Source organism: Alligator sinensis, unplaced genomic scaffold, assembly GCF_000455745.1.
Source record: "Alligator sinensis unplaced genomic scaffold, ASM45574v1 scaffold172_1, whole genome shotgun sequence".
Lineage (NCBI taxonomy): Eukaryota > Metazoa > Chordata > Crocodylia > Alligatoridae > Alligator > Alligator sinensis.
In genome coordinates this window covers 1,598,879-1,615,547 of record NW_005842168.1, presented here as the reverse complement: position 1 = coordinate 1,615,547, position 16,669 = coordinate 1,598,879, and the positions used below count along the sequence as shown (strand labels likewise).

Below are 16,669 nucleotides of genomic sequence, written 5' to 3'. Positions count from 1 at the left end.
CTGCATGGGATGACTTTTCTTCTGGTCCTTACCCATTTTGAGTCTACCTCAAACATCATTGCCACCGCACAGACACTAGTTAGCGAGCTCAGCTGGCAGGTCAAGGGTTAAACGAGCATAAAGAGCAAACCCTCCTCGTCCCTTGAGGGCAGTCCTTCCAGAATAGGGTTGAGATGCATTTGGGGAGGGGGAGAGAGATTGTGCTGCTGCATCCTGAGATGTGACTAATCTGTGGCTAGATTAAGGGTTTGGGGTTTTCTTTGGCTGCTGTCTGTCAGCATCTTTCACACACATCTGAGGCTAAGCAAAATATGGTTTCCATGAAATGCGGTGCCCTGTGTATCACAGGATGGCTTCGACCTCCTGGAAGTCGGCTCAAGAGGGGGAAACAGCTGAGTCTGTGTCCTGCAGAACTCTCTCTGCATGCAGATGTGGCATGACAGATGAGGCTTGCGTTTGACATCGATGATTCCATCCCATTAGGTTTTCGTTCCACCTCTTATCTCTGAGACCGCAAAATTGAGCTTCTCGGAGAGGTTAGAGCGAGGGCACGGCTTGGCAAACTTGTTTGGGGGAACATCTTGCACATGTCGGGGGGCATTGTCGGATGGGGAACCAAAGAAAGCTCAATTCTGGCTTTGCTAGAGAAGGAAAAATACAGCCAGCCGGGCACGGTAGGCATATGGGCACTTGGAAAACCAGGACTCAGCTGTACTGTAATGGTGGCACTGCGGGGAGGTGGTACAGGATTCAAAGGGGAACGGCTGTGTGAAAAACAGCAAGCCAGAGGAAGCTTTGGATGAGCTGGAACAGTTCAGAGAGAATCCCTAGACCAGCCCGGAGGTGATAGTCAGGTTGTGGGCATGTGAATCAACCATCAGGATAAAAGGGAAGTGGGTGGATTTGAGATGTGGTTCGAGAAGCGATGGGATTTGTTTATTGCTTGGATGGAGAACAGGGACAAATCTTAGTGCAATTATGCACGTTTCTGATTTGCAACCTGCAGCGCACAGAACGTATAGGGAAGGGATCCAGTGGAATTAGATAGTCAATTAAATACCGCTGCTACTTTCTGATTTTATTTTATTTTTTCTTTTTCATTCTTTGCATGATGGAAACAAACCCTTTTTAATTAACTGAACTGGATGCGATAGTTGCAAGGAATTGGCCACAAACTAGGAGGTCTTGTGACAGAACTGCAGGTCTGTCTTCCTGCAGAAATGTGCACAAGGGATTAATAGCAGGAACCAAGTAGAAGAGAGGGTGACAGTCATTTGTATGAGAGCAAAAGCGGTATGCTTGCCGGCTGCCGGGAACCTTGTGGTTCTACTTGCTGGAGCTGGACTGTGAAAGCAGATGGCGGGAAGTCAGTTCCTCTTGTCTAAAAGAGGACAATCCCACATTGCCATCAGATACAGAAAGGGAACTGCTGGGTAAAGAAGTCCTGCTGTATAACCTTCTTCTAGTGTTGCTCCAGTATGGGATGTCTCCTTGGCAGTCCCTTACATAAGCTGTCCCCTGGCTAGATGGAGGTAATGAAAGTGAAGATGTTAATGCATTATCGAAATAATGAGCAAATACCTTACCTTTGATATATGCATTGGGAAGTCATAGTGAAGCAACTTGAAGTGGCTCCAGGCTGTTCAATAGAGTATCTGGGGTGCTTATTTTTGTTGCCAGATTAACGGATCGTTGCGTTCACAGGACTCAGAAATGCAAGACTGTGGGAGTGTTTTGTTTTGGGGTGATTGGTATGTAGTTGTTTTTTTCAATTGTGTGACTTCCTTTCTGACAATCACGGTTGCGTTGCATTGCTACCTCTTTGAGAAAGGTGCACAAGTGACACCAGTGCCATTTCACAGATGAGAATAGGGGCGCGAAGAGATTAAACGGCTCACCCAGGGTCACACGGGAAGTCCAAGAGGGCCTGGACTAGACCCCGAACTTCTCGACTGCCAGTCAGACACCTCGACTGTACAGCCAGTCTTTCTGTTCCCTTCCTTATTCAGTGCAGCTCGCTTTCCTGCGGGAATTAGCATGCAGTAAGCAGGGGCGTGACTAGGCTTAGCACTAGCGACTCCACACTGATGCTCTCCCTGCATGCTCTCGGTGTTTGCTAAGGGCAAAGCATCTTGCTCCATTTTCACAGAGGCCCTCTGCACACGTGGAGCCTCTACCCAGGTTGCTCGTGTGCTGCTAGTGCACGTCCCCGCTCACTACATGCTAAATTCCCATAGAGACAAGCCCACCGGCACTGCGCGGTTTCAGGGGAGAGCCGTTTGACAAAGGAACTAACATTTTAACGCGCTCAACCCGGGTGCTTTCCTTTTGCTCCCTTCTCCCCTGCCTTAAACACCACGCACAACATGCACCACCATACGGCAGCTCATGCTGCCCCTGTATGACGACTACTGAATCACAATTGGACTCTGAGATCTGCTTGATTTAATTATTGACTCCTGTACTTGAAACTATCTTTTTTTTTTTTTTTTTTTTTTCCCTTTTTAATGTGGAGACTTGGATGTTGGATCTGATTTTAAAAAAGCCAAAAAACCCCCCCCCCCCCCCCCCAACATATTGTCATTTGAGTAATTGTTAGTCAGCTAAATGCCTCAGCATAGTGTATATCTGCTCTAAATGGCGAGTCTGGAAAAACGCGACTGTTGTTCAACAAATCTGTTACCTGTGTGTACGCGCCTCTCTGCCGGCTTCAGTGACAAATACGCTTTTCTCCTATTTTTTGCTCTTAGACCCGCTGCAGACAAGCAGGGGAGTGGGACGCTGGCACTTCTGATCAGTCAGTCATTCCTCTTGGCAAAGGCAGGGGAAGGGTTGGGGTGCTCCACGGGTGAAAACGGGCAGAATTTGGCCCGGAAAACCTGTATCCCTAGGAGCAATGCCTGAGAAGATGGACAAATTGACTCTCAGATCCCAGGCTGAGCTTGCAAAGCAGGTGGCTTGGGGGTGAGGAACCATCTTGTGAACATAACACATTAGAAAAGGAGATGATGTTGGATCACAGACTGGGGAGGGGGCTGCCTTTGGTGGTTTGTTTTTAAACAAAGTCCCCTGAATGTAGCCACCCTTAAAAATCTACCCCATGGGTTTACATAGGGCTGCTTAAACCCTGCCCAGGGCATGTGCCTGGCATGCTAAATGCTGTGTGCGCGGTACCCCGTGCAGCAGACTCGTTGGCTCTGAAACCTTAAAGCAAGAATCTGTTGCAGACGCGGATTTGGATTTGTGCTTATGGTCTACTTGGTGCTGGCAGGAGCTGATAGTGCTGGAGAGAGAGATGGCTGATAAAGAAGAGACGGTCTCTTCCTTCAGTTTGAAGAGCAAGCTGCCCAGGCCGTTAGTAGTGCCTAGCAGCTCACGGCCTTTCCAGCCCCTCTGGTTGAAGGGCAGGACTGTGCCGCTACCCTGAGCCGTGCAACCGAATGGCCTTTCTTCCCTGGTAATACCTCGGGTCCCCGTTGCAAATGAGCTCTGGCTTCCTCGTGCGCGGGTAAAGCACCGTACCGAGTGTCAAGCTGCAGCTCGCGTGCAGGAAGTCTCCGTCTCGTTTGGGAGGGGCGGGGGGCAGCACTCGGGTGATGGACGGACCTCCTTTGCTGGACAGCTTCCAGCACGCAGGGCTTCCGTACAGGCAGAGGCAAATTGTTTTCATAGCTAATCTGGACTTGGAAAGTGAATTGCTGTTTGTCTTCCACGCAGTGGGTCCTGTCTGCGTATGTGTAAATTGCTCCACTAGCGAGGTGTGAGATAAAAGAGCAGAATAACTATTCCTGCGGAGATTACATCACTGCTTTCTGCTGGCATGACACACTCCAGAGCCTTCACCCAAATACTCGGAGCTGGGGGAAGGACGGGCACGTTACGATGGAGGCAGTGCTCCAAGTTGCATAGGCCAGAACTTAGTCCAGTTATTTTTATTATTATTATTATTATTATTATTATTCTTCATTTTGAAGCTGAGTGAGATTGGTGTAGTTGAGTAACATAGATTTCATATTAAAAAATGATTCACAGGTATTTTTAAACTCTCCATGAGTTGGGTATGTTTGGACTGAAAAATGAACCAAGACTTTTAAAAACGGTCGTGGCTTCGTTCTGTTCCATTAATGCACATGCATTTCGTACATGGGATGTGATCACGTTCCTTGATGGGAGAAACCTTTTTTTGCCTCTCTGCTTGCTACACTTTTGGGCATGATCTGTGCCACCTGGCACTTACAGCTGCAACTCCAGAGCCGATGCTAGCCCCATACACTGTACAGGCTGCTTCTGGCATGCATACACAAAGGAGGCAATGTGCAAGCCTGGTACACGGATGCCATTGGTAGCTAATGTACTCGGGAGCTAAGATTTACAAATGTCTGATTGCAGTTGCAATGCTGCTCATGCATCTCAGCTAGGGCAGATTCTCCTCCAATGAGCATAGGGGAGAGGGTGGACGGGTCCTTTTCTCTAAGGGGGTGGAGGCGGTTGGTTATTTCAGCGTGCCACTTGTAAATCTGCTGTCCTTGGTCTTGGCAGCAAATAAGTGGAGTGGAAAAATGCTACAGAAATGCACCTCTCTCTGAGCTCATGGACTGTCAGGCAGCCGTTTCATTGAATATTTCACTCTGGCTGGAGCCCAGTCTGGGTATCCCATACCTCAAACACTTCTGTTATTGTCACATCCTTTCTGTTGGGTTTCCAGGTCTGCTGGCAGTTTCAGAGGACTGCATTACAGGAGTGCATGATCATTAGTTTTTGGCAGTGGTGACAGCCTGAATGGCTTCCTCATGCACTGGAAGACTGGGTGTTTAGTACCAGAGCTTCCCCCTGCTGATATGCTGTTCCAGTTAGCAGGGTTTCTGGCAACAGAGCCAAATGGCACGTCATCTCTTTTTTTTTTTTTTTTTTTTTTTGTAACCTGGTGTCAGGGGGTCTGCATGAGTGGACTCCTACAGATAATTTAAGCATCCAGCTCCTGGCTGTGTTATTTTGTCCAATTTCTATTGCGTTCTGACCTACATCATTCTTTATTTGCAAAGCTATACTTGCAGGCAGCAGTAATAAATCAATTAATGACTCTGATGAATCGTTTAATGGCTGACAAAATAACACTAAAGCCAACAGCTTGGATCTCTACAGCAGTACCAGAAGATGCTGGTTGACTCAGGGTAGGGAGACGAAACAGAGACTGTTAGCTCAATTAGTGCAATTAGTGTGCGATTTAAAGGCTTAGACGGCATCTGCTGGCGTACCAAGTTAGTGTGTTAACTGAATGTCTAGGTTTGGAAGCAGAACTTGATTTTTTTTTTTTTTCTTTTTTAAATCATTCTAGTTGCTGCTTCCATTTTTTTAAATTAAAAATTAGAAATTGTTCCATACGTGCATGGTTCCAGCACAGAATGAATCTACCCTATTTGATACAGTGCAAATCAGATTGCATCCAGTTTGTCCAAGTCCAGATTGCATGCCGAGTGGTTCTGTGACAGAACTGTTCCTGTAATGGTAGAGTTTCTTGGAAGTGCATGATGCACAGTAACTACAGCATGAATTGCATATTGCTTCTGGACTGAAGTAGTAGTGACATGCAAACCAGTAACTTTTGCATGTGGGCTACATCAGCAGATTTGGTGGGGAAGTGGTGGTCAACCTCTTCCCATGCCTGGACTCCTGAAATCTTCATCTAATGTAGCAGGAATCCCCTGCACCCACACTCCCTCACCCATGTGGGCGTCCCAGAAAGAGCCAGCTAGTCCCAATCCTCCCTCTAAATCATACGTTTGCTAGGGATTGCAGCAAGTGATTTTTTTTTTTTAGAAGACCTGAACTCTCGTTCTGACTGCCACCATCTCTCTCTGATCAAGGAGGCTCTTCTCTTGGCTCTGGGTCCTTATTTATAAGCAGGTTTCCACCTTTGTAAGGAGCTTCAGAGCCTGCGGTTGCAAGGCTCTGCAAGTGTTAAGTGTTCTTGCTTATGAAGGGTTCAAGCTGCAGCAGTGGATATGAATAACGTATTGTGGCCAACGAGGTTTTACCACCCAGAAGTGACTGTCAACATGCATGTAACAAGATGTGATTTGCCTAATACTGTGTGTTTATTGAGGTTGGCAAAGAGCTTTTAACATAACTAGACAAATAAAAACAGCATGTGTGTATAATCTGATAATGAACGTCGCAGTACAGCAGACTTCCTAATCTCGCATTGGATAAATCACACCGTTTACCTGCTGTACCCATCACAGCCTGTGCCTGGCACGCATGACGGTAGGAAGACCTGTTGTATGTCCAATTAGAGCAGATCTAGTTGTAGTACACTTGGGGAGAAGGGTGGGGGTCAGTAGCTTTTCAGGAGGCTAGAGACTAATGCAAAAAAGAAGAGGAGCCTAGTTGGAATCAGGCGCCGGTCCTGGGATCTCACATTGGTTTGGGGTCCCCACCTTCTTCTTTCAACACCTGTGTCCCTTTCCCTCCTTCCCTTCTGCTTTACCTGGCGCTCTGCCTCCAATGGCTTCTCCTACCTGAGGAGGGGGAGCGCTGTCCATCACCTGAGCTCTTGAATTCCAGATCCTGGAGGATAGGACTCTGCTCAAGCAGCCATCCTGAGTTCAAGACAGACTGAACTGGTGATATTAATACTGTGCAAGAGGTCAGCCTTAGGTGGTCATAGGGCCTCTGCTGGCCATTAACATATGGTTTGCTTTCAGCACCAACCAAGGGCATTTGTGTGTGATTGAGAGCAGATTTAGACTGGACATTAGGAAGAACTTCTTCACAGTTAGAGTGGCCAAGGACTGGAACAGGCTCCCAAGGGGGGTGGTCTCCCCTACCCTGGGGGTCTTCAAGAGGAGGTTGGATATGCATCTAGCTGGGGTCATCTAGACCCAGCGCTCTTTCCTGCCTATGCAGGGGGTCGGACTCGATGATCTATTGAGGTCCCTTCCGACCCTAACATCTGTGAATCTATGAATCCCTGCTTTGCCCAAGTGACCTGTGCAGCTGCCCACAGTCCCATCTCTGCATCTTCCTCCCTCCTCCATGTAGAGATGACCCACCCAAGGCACCATACATCAGCCCTCTCAGCCTTTTTCTATCATCCAGTTGGGGTTTCAAAACCCTTCCATGTTGGGCTGAGTCTGTGCCCTTTTGTTCCTTGGGCACCTTACCATTTACTGCGGCGTGACCAAACCAGTCCTGTCTTCTGGAAGGCTTTATCCCCCTTCTCTTTGCTACCAAATAATAAAATTAATGTCTTTATAACCAGTCTGTGGGTGAGCCACGGATCTAGCAAGATCTCCACGCGTTGCCGTCTTAGGTGGAAGCGTCTTAGGCATATCACCCAGGCACCCATCGGACTCGGCTGCATGAAATGAATGTTGCGCTCTTCTTCGTGGGTTGCCTAACTGGAAGCCATGGGGGAAGTACTGTGTCTCCTAAGTTTTCAAAGGGAAAACTTCCCCCATGGCATCCAGTGCTGCCTGCTGTCTTCTCCACCTGGAGTCTGAGAAGTCGCAGCTCCCATGGACGCTGACAGACGCATCTCAGCCTTGTCGTAGGCATCGTGGCTGCACAGCACCTTTGAAGAATGAGCCAGTAGCTTTTGGCTCTGTGGTAGCACGTGTCCTTCTGACCTAAATAAGCTGTTGGTTGGGTTTTTTTTGCAAAGTGTTTATATCCTAAATAGGCAAGGCAGTGGGAGGAAGGACACACCTGTTTTTGCAGCACAGTGGTTACCGTATTGTCTTATACATTATCTGCACTCTTCCCCCCCCCCCCCCAAAAAAAAAAAAGTTGTGGGAAAATTGGGGTGAGCTTTGTGCAAGGAAAAGGGCTGGAAATTTGGGGGCAAGGTGCACAGTAATGCCAACATTAACTGCTGTGGCTGTGGGAGCCATGACAAGTAATGGTGCTACTGCTCTTTCCTTTTAGGCTTGGGGCAGCATGCAGGGTCTGTGGCATGGTCCTGGACTTTGTGCACAGCCCTGAAGCTAGCGCACAAGGTCAGACAGTCCCAGCCCCGGCATGTGGTCCCAGATCTCTGGTACTTATATGTGCTCTACAAAGTAAGATTAGTTTGCCCTCCTCGGGGCCTTTCAGAAACAGGGCACGTGTTGTATTTGGGGTTGGATTGGTGCGTTGTATTTGAGAAGATACAGTAAATGACTTGCCCACAGTTGCATAGAAGTCTGCGGCAAAACCATACCTGAATTTTGATCTTCAGAGTCCCGGTCTGGGGCTTTCACCACAAACTGTCGTCTTGGTACGCGCACCCTTCAGATGCTTCTGAGGGGAGAGTGTCCAGGGAGAGGACCCTGACCCGCTTCAACCCGATACCAGGCAAAGCAAAGAGGCAAGAATGGCTTGGGCTGCTGGAGGACCCTTGTTCCTTTGAGCCTCCCCACCAGGCTGTGTGTGCATGAGGGTGCAGGTGCACCCAATGTTATGGCCCTACTTCTGTCGCGTCCTTCACGCAGCACTTCCAAATGCTCAGTCGTGGGTCTGCTCGTTCTCCCAGGGTGTATGAGATAATTTTGTAGGAGGGTCCGAGTGCCCCGTGCATGGAACCAGGTATGCAAGTAGTGATATTCCAAGAAGATTTGGGATCTCTCTTCCCTACGGACGTTCCCCAGCAGGGGATCACAATGTGCTGGAAATTTCTTGATGCTCTAAAATACCACTTGGCAGCTTTATTACAAGGCATGCTCCCTTTGGAGTGAAGTATTGGGTCTGAGAGGCATATCCTAAATGGACTTGCTGTAGGTTGGCACTGCTGTAGGTCTTAGCCCAGTTTTTGCTCAGAGAGGATTCATCTGCTTTGCAGAGAAACTGGATTGTTTTCCATGGTTTTGGATTGAGTTGGTCTAGCTTTTAAAAGTGAACCTACTACAGAGAGAAAATTGGGCTAGTTTTCCTATTCTGCTACTTTGCAAGGTTGGGGGGGAGAGCCTGAAATGAGTGGATTTATTTTTCCTACAAGGAAAAATACTAAGTGTGTGAAACGTGGTCTGGCCCGAGGCTCTGATAATTGTTGCTTTCTCCATCCTTATTTTGGGCTGGCAGGATGCGAGATCCCCAACAAAAAGGGCTTTCTTCCTCAGTGCCTTCCTCACAGATGGTAACGAACCCACAGGCTTTGGAGCAAGCAGGGGAGGGTGGGATCATTTCCCCAGTCTCATGGCTTTTGCTTTCTTTGATCAACTACCAGGATGACGGTGCAAGTCCCATCACCCATCATGCAGGCAAGACCTGAGCTTCAAATCTCAAAAACAGCAAAACAAAAGACCCCTCTTATGGACAGGCCTTGTTATATATTGGGGAAGACGGCATAAACCCAGTTTTTTTTTCCCTCTCTCCACTGTCAGTTCATCTTTAAATACAATCCTGAATCCACTGGGCCTTGCTTCTCGAGTCAACCTGGTTGAAGCACGCCAGGAGCTTTGAATGGCAGTGAATGTAGGGGAGGTTTTCTCCTTGGGACAACAGCAGTGAGCTGCCTGGCTCTCATCATAGCTGCAGTGGGAGCTGTTGGACCTGGCTGCCGCTAATGTCTGGGGGGGGACGAGGTGGCCTGGGAGATGGGCAAGTGAGAAGGGAAGTCAACTGAGATCAATGAAAAGCCACATGCGTTTGAGGTTTAGCCTGCTGCGGCAGCAGTGCAAAGTGCCAATATAGATGCTCTGCACTGGTGCAGTGTTACCTTTTGGGGTGGTCATGAGTGGTTTGTCCTAGTGAGGGACCCCAACAGTCAGAGGCCCCTTGTGTTACTCTCTGTACAAATACACTCTGCGAACTCTGGGGCAGGGCTTCTCAGTCTACATAAACCAGATGGACAAGAGTGGGACAGAGAACTGATGAAGAGGTAGTGACATTTTATTAGGTAACATAGGGGGTGGTCTCTCTGGCAGAGCCAGGAATAGAGCAAGACCTGAGCCCCTGTCCAGATCTGTCCTCGCTAGATCTTGCTGGCTTGGCAAGTTTTGTGCATTCAGCCATACTCTTTTTTCCAATGCAAATATTATTTTAAGAAGGAACCCTCCACCTGCCCATGTTTGTGAATGGACAGGACTCCAGCAGGTGCAGAAGAAAAATACTGATGCTAGGTGTGTCCTTAGGAGAACATCTCATCCACCCTAAAGGTGCTGAGATGCTGCTGACCTATGCTAGCCTAGGTGGCACCTCCAGAGAGCGGATGTGATGGTGGAAGCTTTAGGATTTTGTAAGCAGAGCAGTGTTGCGGTGGCTTCTGCTGTGGCTGTCTCCCCAGGGTGAAGGGTGGCTGCTGTGTGCTGTCTGAATGACAGAGCTTCACTGGGAAGCTTTTAATAAAGTATTTTCTAGCTGTTTAGCTATAAAATCTAAAGCTGGGGATACACTTTATAAAAGATGATTTTGCAGTAGCACTCGTATCTCAGCTCCCGCATTCAGGCCAGCCCCAGAACCATTCTGGAGCACGTCCTGCAGGAGTTCTCAACCCTTTTAGACTTGAGACCCCCCTCGGAAAATGCCAGCTCTTAACTTTCATTCATTTTGTGACGGGGTGGAGAATAATTGAGCAGTGGTTCTATTGCAAAGAACCCTTAAAGCCCAAAACAGGGCAAAACATTGTTGACATTATAGTTTCCTATGTATGATCTTTGGGTTTAGCTTGTGAATTGTATGTAGGAGTTTGCATATCTAATGGTACTAATATTATGGCACCCTTAAAAAGGATCACATGGCACCCCAGGGGTACCGAGGCACCCTGGTTGAGCATCATTGATGCAGCAGCTGTGACTACTTTGCCCAACGTGTGCTGCTATCTCAGTAGAGGAAGGGTTGGCTGGCTGCAAAGCGAGGGGAACATAAAACTGACCTGGGAATTTCCCACCCAGCCTGGCTAATATCTCTTCTTTCCAACCTATTTGCAGAGTAATGATCCCCTATGCAAAAGATGCTGTATCGATGCCCAGTAGGTTATTTCTCAGTCTTGCTGCTTGATAGTACTCTGTGCTGTCCCTTTGCATTGGCAATACTGACTCATCTCAGCAAGGTGTAAAGAGCCCGGCTGTTTCATGTGCACCTGAGCTGAATCCCTGCCATACAGGCTGGCAGCCTGATGAGATGCTTACTTTCTACCAAAACCCTGAAATTGGATAAATAATTGAAAACTGCTGATAAATCATCTCCCCTTACCCTGTTTAAATTGTAAACGAGTCGTGACGCTGAATGAAGATCCGGGGCGGTGGGGGGAAGACTCTTGATTGATCGATGTACTAAGATCACCCTCAATTATGTGGCTGCTTTTGACCCAAAACGTAATGGTTCTCTAGCTCTGAATCTTGGGGGCTTTTCCTAGCTGAAGTTGGCTTAAACATTGCTTCACCCTTCAGTTCAGGACTTGATGTGCAAGCTTATCTTGTCTGCTCACACTTCTTCCAAGGTGCTTGCTCAATTGATGATGCCACCACAAAAATGACGGTAAACAGTTGGAGACGCAGCTTGTATAGCATTAGTATACTGTTTTGGATGGGAAGGAGAGATAACTTGGAATGGGCTTAAAGCCAAGAGTAAAGGGGATTGTAATGTATCTTATAACCATATGGGCTTTCAATGGTGAAGGTAGCTTAAAGGAGTGGTGAAAATGTGATCGTTCAATGCAAGATCAGATGCACAAGTTTATTGTAAAAAATCTCAGAAAAATAATGAATGATTGTTTGAGACTCTTAGTGGATTTTTTTCTTCAATTACCATGGTCCTCTTAAATTATGCTGCAAATGTAGACTCCATTTTCTATAGCTAAATGAGGGTGCCTCTCTCGTGTTGCCTTAACAGTAAAACTATTATCCCCAACCTAGAAGGGACATTTTGTCAGTGGTGCTGTTTAAGAGTTTTTTTGTTTTTTTTTTTTTGTTTTTTGTTTTTGTTTTTGTAGCAGTTACTTAATTCTGGCCCTTTCTATAGCTCAAGCTGCTAATGAGGTTGAATAGCAAGCTAGGTCCATTTGTGCTGCTGTTCTTTTGACACAATCAGAACCTGCCAAATTTAAATTAAGATGGTAGTTTGTTTCCGCAGGTGAGAGGCAAAACAGTTCAGAGATTGAAAGCAAATGTTTGTTTGGCTGGCTTTGCAGCTGTTCCTTTACCTACCATAGTCATCAAATCTGCCAGTTCACCCAGCAGAAATGAAAGAGAAAAAATGCTGTTTTATCAGACCAGCTACAAGACCAGTCCCCATGCCAGAGGATACGTCCTTGCTCACCAGTTTACATGTATAGTGCGGCAGGCGTGATACTAAGTAGGAACAAACGCAAATAGCCAAGTAATTTTCTGTCTCTGCTGTACATATGGAAAGGAACCAAATTGCTAGCCTCCTCGAACCTTGTTTTTCAGCAAGGAGATGCATGCTGTTGTAGAAATACAGGCAGAGCAAAAGAAATGTAATGAAAAGCACGTGGGTTTTTGGAGGGGCCGGGAGGGAAGGGGCTGTATGTAGAGCTAGAGCTTGGCAGTCCTTGCAGGACGCTGTTCAGAAAACACAAACAAAAAGCCTTTGGCACGCTTGCAAGTTGGAGAGAGGGGACATCTCAGAGGGCAGAACCACACACTGTGTTTAAGTGGCCAATCCAGAAACGTGAAGAAGACTTAAAATAGTCTGTGTTCAAAATGCAACACATTAAAGCCAAGGCAAGTTGTTGGGTTTTTTTCCCCACAATGGATTTGTCAGACAGCGCCTTGCTTATAAAAGTTACTAGGCCCAAATTTTACAGGGCCATCACCTCTGTGAACTAATTGCAATTTGAGCTCTGTTTGGATAATGTAAACTCTGTTCCCAGAAGCATGTGACCTCATAGATGATACTGGTGCACAAACAAGCGAGCGCGTGTGTGTGTGCACGCACGCACATGGTCACTTGGAAACCCAGGGCTGAGTGCTGCATCAGCTTTGGGGTGAGAGTTTTTTATTTGGTCTTGCTTGGAACTGAAGCACGTGTATTGGTTCCCCTACTGATTTTCTTCCTATTTGAGCTGATGTTGATGCTGCCGCTCAAGCTCGAGGCAGCTCTGCTGATATCTGTAGCTGTGGAAGATGATGATGTTGGATGTCTAAAATACGTGCTTATCATCATGGGGTGGATGTTGGAGGGCTTGGTTCTGTCCCTGCCTAGGTAGCTGTAACTAAGCCCCAAGATTTTAGCTTTTAAAGGGTTGCATTTGGTCTCCTCTTCACTTGATATCTAAGAATATAAGAACTACCCTGCTGGATCAGAACAAAGGGCCATCTAAGCCAGTGTCTTGACTTCTGACAAGTAGCAGATGATTTAGAGGAAAACTAAGAAACAGGCTTAGTATAGAGTTAGCCTCCCCTTATCATACCTCCTCCACATTTACCAGCTGGCTTAGGGGTAGGGATGTCCTGGCTGTTGTGCTTTTAATAGCTCTTGATGGACCAAACCTCTGTCATTTTATCTAATGCCTTTATGAAACTGGTTATACTGCCACCAAATATGAAGGGCAGTAGTGAGTTTCACAAGGTTAAAAGTTTTTCCTCGTCTGTCTCTTTGCTTTAGTTTAAACCTGCTACCTGATGATTGAATTGGGTTACCTCCCTGGCCATGTATTAGGAGACGTTGTGAATAACAGTTCCTAACTTCCAAACCGGTTTTGATGACATGGGCTTCAATGTAGTATTCTGTAAATATGTAGATTAACATGATTTTTACACACGGGCACTCTCATCTCGGTCGTGACACTAGTGACCCATCCTGGGCTAATTGCTTCTGGGCGGAGGGTGGAGAGGTTGCCTCCTTAAATCGGACACAGGACCAATTTGTGTTTGTCCTTTTTTTGTCTCTCGCAGAGTGCAGCTGCAGCCCCGAGTCCAGTCCTTGGAAACATTCCTCCTAACGATGGAATGCCAGGGGGTCCCATCCCTCCGGGTTTCTTTCAGGTAGGTTTGGACTTTCCTGACTTCTCTGTCGGTGGTGGATGAGTGCGTGCATGGATTCTCAATGTCAGCGCTGCAGTTACCGTCGGGGTCCCATGCTAGACTCGGACGTTTCACCCTGCTCTCGTTCTGTGGCTAACTCAGCGTTTTCGTTAGAAAATCTATTATAAATAACTGTAACCTTTGACTGTTTTTCTACTTTTTTTTTTTCTTTTTTGCCTGAAGCACGTCAAATTCTTCTCTTGCTTAGAGAGATTCCTTTTTGTTTGTTTGTTTTTTTTTTTGTTTTTTTGGGTTTGTTTTTTTTTAGCAATTGATATTTTTTCCAAAATGAAGGGTTGGGATTTTTTGGGTGGGGGGGTGTGGTTCGGTTGGTTGGGACTTCATTTATTCTCCGGTCATAAGAGGCTTGTGCATAATTCAAAACATTCTGGATTTGAGTTCTTGAAACCTTTTCCCTCTGGTTAACCACTTGATTTTTTCCAACTGCAATCACTGAAAGCATTTGCTAGCTCAAGCACTAGCCACAGGCAGGCGCGGATTCAAAATGGGTCAAAATGTATCGAACGTCGAGGAGACACCTTGTCAGAATTTGTCTATCACCAGCTCTCAAATTTTCTTCCCTGTTTAAAAAGCTTCGTTTTGTCTTCGCCCTGATTCTAGACACAGTAACATAATCTTCAAGACTTCCTAATGGGAAGATCTTTAAAGAGCATTTGAAATGGAAGTTGTCAAAAATGTATGACGTTTAACATGTTTTTTAACTTCTCCTGGAACCTCTTTGCATATGTGCTCGTTGTAACTACATAACATCTTGGTGCCTGAAAAAAAAAATATATATATATTTTACTACTTCAGAATAAGCGACTTGTTCTTGTAACAAATGGGCCCAGCGGTTGGCAGCAGCATTTGTTCTAGCAGGTTGCTTTTGTCATCTGGGTTCGTGATTTGTATACAGGAGAAATTCTTGGCCAATAGACAGCTTAACTAGATAAACTGGTAGTGATTTATTATGGCACTACCTGAGCATGGTATCGCAATTAGTGTGCGTGTATGGGAGTTTGGCAAAGAGGTTGGTTTAAAAACAAAATCTCATTTCCTGAAGAGGCTTACGACAGAATGAGAATGTTTGATTTTGATTAGGAGCCCTAAACCAGGCTCGTCTTGTAGTAAAACCTCTTCCATATAGGTGCAGTAAACAGAAGTGGAGATGATATCTTGCAGGCTATAGCAGCTGTCAGCAAGTCAAGTTCTGCTCCTTGCTTGCAACAAATGTGTTTTCAGGGTTTTAATTTCATTCCCTTGGGCAGGGAGATGTCCTTCCATAGCTTCACCTCTGCATGTATTGATGCAGACTTGTAGGGAGCCCACGGTTCAAAGCAGGTGCAGAGGTCATAGGCTTTATTCTCTGCTGGGCAATTGGTGGCAGAGGAAGGGGACTTGAGCTCCTGATGCAGGGACCCCAGATGACATTCGGGTCTTGGTTTTCCCCTGGCTTAGGCTTTAGGCCTCTGTCCTCCATGCATGCCGTGCTTTTTTTTTAAAGGACACTTTCATCTTTGTTTCATTTACTAAATGACCTTGTGAGGTCCCTTCTAGCCCTCCTTTATTATCCTATGAGCCCCTGACACTAACTGGACTCACCCCAGTGCCCCTGCTGGAGTTGATATTCCCACATGGTGATACTGGGGAAGGCCGGTTCCCAAGCAGCAACTTGCCCGTCTCCAGTGATCCAGCTGGATGTCTGGGGAAGCTGAGCAGAGATAACATGCCATACAGACGGGCTGTGTGTTGTGGAAACTCCCTGTGAAGCGTAGCCCTTTTAGCTGATTTTCTGACCCGGGCACAAGAAAACTTGGAGCAAAACAGGCTTGACCCTTAGTTCAGTGATGGAAGTGTAAAGTGAAAAATACCTGTTGTTGCAGATTAGCACTCAGACACTTGGCTTGCCAAAGACTTTACAAGTGATTGCCTTTCCTTGATAGGCACCAGACACCTGTTTCTCATCGGGGGGGTGATGGAGGCAAGGGGGTTATCCCATCTTTTCATACAGTCTGAACTTTTTGGCCAAAAGCACGTTAACCTCTTTGAAATGCTCAGATCACTTCCACTTGAGACCACAAGGTTTTCGTGCAGCCTTGTCCGGGGGTTTCTGTGTTGAGTCACTTGCTGGGATGGTTGGGGTTTTTTTGGGTTTTTTTGGTTAATTTCTCTGCTGGAAAATAAAATACTGAGCTTGGGAGGGCACAGCTAGAAAGGTCACAGGAAATGTGAAGTAGTTAAGGTTTTTCTTCCAGACTTTTTTTTTCATACCAGCTAGAAGATTTTTGCAGTGCTTCCCTAGAGCGAAGAGCAAACCTGAGGTGGTGGAAGTGGAACGTGGAATCAAATTGCAGGAGACCATTGAATTAATGGAAAAACAGGGAATTTTCATGAGCTGCTGTAACAAAATCTTAAGCTCTTTGAAGTCTGCCATACATTTGAGTTTTTGTCTATTTAGTGGTTAATATGGATTCCTGTGATTTGTACAAATGAATACAATTCAATTGTAGAATAGCATTCACTTCTGCAGAACGTCACATGCAGAAGATCCCTTGATTCTCTCCCTAGCGTGAACTCGATGTGAGACAAGTTAGCGGGCGGCTCAGAGAGCCTGAGGACAAGAAGGGAGGAAGGGATCGTTTTAAAGAAGGATTCAGAGAAGGAAGATGCCTGGCCCATGAGGACACAGCTTGTCCCAGGTATCGGGG

General features: G+C 46.5%; 1 protein-coding gene across 1 annotated transcript in view; it reads left to right on the top strand.

Annotated features, from left to right (window-relative positions):
• The window catches only part of SSBP3 (single stranded DNA binding protein 3), a 133,453-nt gene that overhangs the window by 77,593 nt on the left and 39,191 nt on the right, over window positions 1-16,669 (top strand). Inside the window, exon 4 of the mRNA XM_025206654.1 lies at window positions 13,833-13,922. Coding sequence (XP_025062439.1) covers window positions 13,887-13,922 — 36 coding nt within the window. The 5' untranslated portion in view covers window positions 13,833-13,886. The remainder of the gene's footprint in view (window positions 1-13,832; window positions 13,923-16,669) is intronic.